Source organism: Mirounga leonina, unplaced genomic scaffold (assembly GCF_011800145.1).
Source record: "Mirounga leonina isolate KUSES-001 unplaced genomic scaffold, KU_Mleo_1.0 Mir_169, whole genome shotgun sequence".
NCBI classification, from domain to species: domain Eukaryota; kingdom Metazoa; phylum Chordata; class Mammalia; order Carnivora; family Phocidae; genus Mirounga; species Mirounga leonina.
This window is the reverse complement of record NW_023270431.1, coordinates 13,965,999-13,968,123: the sequence shown is the minus strand read 5'-3', so window position 1 is coordinate 13,968,123 and position 2,125 is coordinate 13,965,999. Positions and strand designations below refer to the sequence as shown.

Here is a 2,125-nt window from a genome sequence, read left to right as displayed (position 1 = left end):
GAGGAGGAGGAGGAGGACGTTGAGGAGGAGGAGGAGGACGTTGAGGAGGAGGAGGAGGACGTTGAGGAGGAAGAGGACTGAGGCAGGGACTGTGGCTGAAAATGACCACTTTTCTTAACATAAAGCAGCCAGTCAATAGCCTGGGGTTGTTGGCTTACAACTTTGTTTTCAGGGGCTACTGTCGGCCATTTGTTATCTAGCTCTTGTGTGATTTCAGGTTCAGATGGAGAGAAAATTTGTATCTTCTCCATTCCTTCAAGGTTGTCTTCAGGGGCTTCATCAGGCTGATTTTCTTTCACAGGGGATGGGAAACAAGATGAGAGAGAAGTCTCTGGTAGGGAAAGGAGAAAAACTAATTTCACTTCCATTTCTCCCTCAGAACCAAGTTCAGGTGTTGGTATGACAAACAGTGTTGCACTGCGAGGATCTTTCCTTCCTGTGAGATGGTTACACTGAGATTTTATGCAGGAAGCACAAGCTAAACAAACCACATAATTTGATGAAAGGCGGGGACCAGGATAAGGATTTGGCCTTCCCCTCATCCTTCGAAAGAGAATCTGCCTACAGAGATCCTTCTGGATTCTGGTCTTGGAGAGAGAATTGACAATTTTATTTAGGACATCATCAGGGACAGTTCCACCTTTAACAATGCAGGGATAAATATAATTTAAACTCCATGGAATTTCTTTATTTGATTCTGTCTTTGCACAAAGATCAAAGCTGCTTTTACTCTGGAATCTGGAGCCCAATGTTGAAGCAGCTATATTTCTGATAAATTGTTTGGAGCTTGATAATGATGGACCTGAGACATTTGACTTAGAATGGGGTGAAGATAAACCTGTGGCTTTCTGTTTGTCATTTGGTGAAGAGGTGTTCTGAAACTTGGAGTGACAAACTGGTGAGCTCAGGGTCCTGAAGTCATGATTAAATGTAAGCACCGTCTGAGATTTGGGTGAGAACAATGGCAAACTCTGAGTCTGGCGGACAGAATGTGCCAAAGGTGATTTCCTTGGTTTTGAGTGGGACAATGGTAAGCTCAGAACACAGGAACTACAATTCAGTGCAGGTGGTGTCTGAGGTCTAGAGTCCGGTAACGGTGAGCTCAGAGCCATTTGATTGGATTCCAATGAACATGATGACTGAAGTAAGTCATTTATTTGAGGTGTAGAGTTGAGTGATGGTGAGCTCAAAGATCTTTGACTGTGCTCCAATAAAGATGTCCAAAGGCTTCCCAATGATGATGCTTTCCGAGGCTTGGATTGTGGTAATGTTGAGCTAAGCACTCTTTGATTAGATCCCAAAGAAGATGATGCCCAGAGGCTGTCTAGGGGAGGTGTTTCTTGATGTTCGGAGGGGAATAATGATGAACCTGAGACTCTTTGATTAGACTTCTGTGAAGGTGATGTCCAGCAAAAATCTGGTGAAGATGTAGTCTGAGGTTTGGGGAGGGGTAATTGTGAGCTCAAATTTGTTTGGCTGGACCCCAGCAATGAAGATGTCTTATTAAGGTCAAGGGAAAATGTTGTCTGAGGTTTATGGTGTATCACAGGTGAGCTCAGGGCTCTCAGTTTAGGCCACAGTGAAGTTCTCTGGTGGAGGTCTAGTAAAGGTGTGGCCTGACGTTTGGACTGGGATACTGGTGCTTTCAGAACCTTGTTATAGAAGCCCTGTGAAATTGTGTCCTGAGACCTGGCAGAGGACAATACTGAGCAGCTCTGCACCATCTGCTTAGAGCTAACTAGAGGTGCTGCAAGGTGATTACTATGGGACTGCACTCTGACCACAGGCTTGTTATTGGATTGATTTAGTTTTTCACCTGCGTATTGATGTGTTAATGAATTGGTTGTGGTCAGTTGGTAAGAGTGTTCTAATGGCACAAAGTGTTGATCATAATATGCCAATGGTACCATCTTGTGCTAGTGGTAGAGGTCTTTTTGAAAGCAGCCGGCTTGTGGATATTTGCGAGTCTTTTAGATGGATTCATTGGACAATGAATATTTTAAAATAAATAGTCCTTCGTAGTTTCTAACTTGTTTCTTCACTGTTAATTCCCAAATATTATAGCGTGTCTCAAAATTCAGATATAGATGAAGTTGAAAAAATTATCACCCTTTGAGATTCTCCG

At 43.2% G+C, this 2,125-nt stretch overlaps 1 protein-coding gene across 1 annotated transcript in view; it reads right to left on the bottom strand.

Moving 5' to 3' along the window:
- CSNKA2IP (casein kinase 2 subunit alpha' interacting protein) overlaps positions 1 to 1,910 on the bottom strand; it is a 2,271-nt gene extending 361 nt beyond the window's left edge. The window contains exon 1 of the mRNA XM_035015112.1: positions 1 to 1,910. This exon is cut by the window's left edge and continues 361 nt beyond it. Coding sequence (XP_034871003.1) covers positions 1 to 1,910 — 1,910 coding nt within the window.
- Between the last annotated feature and the right edge of the window lie 215 nt (positions 1,911 to 2,125).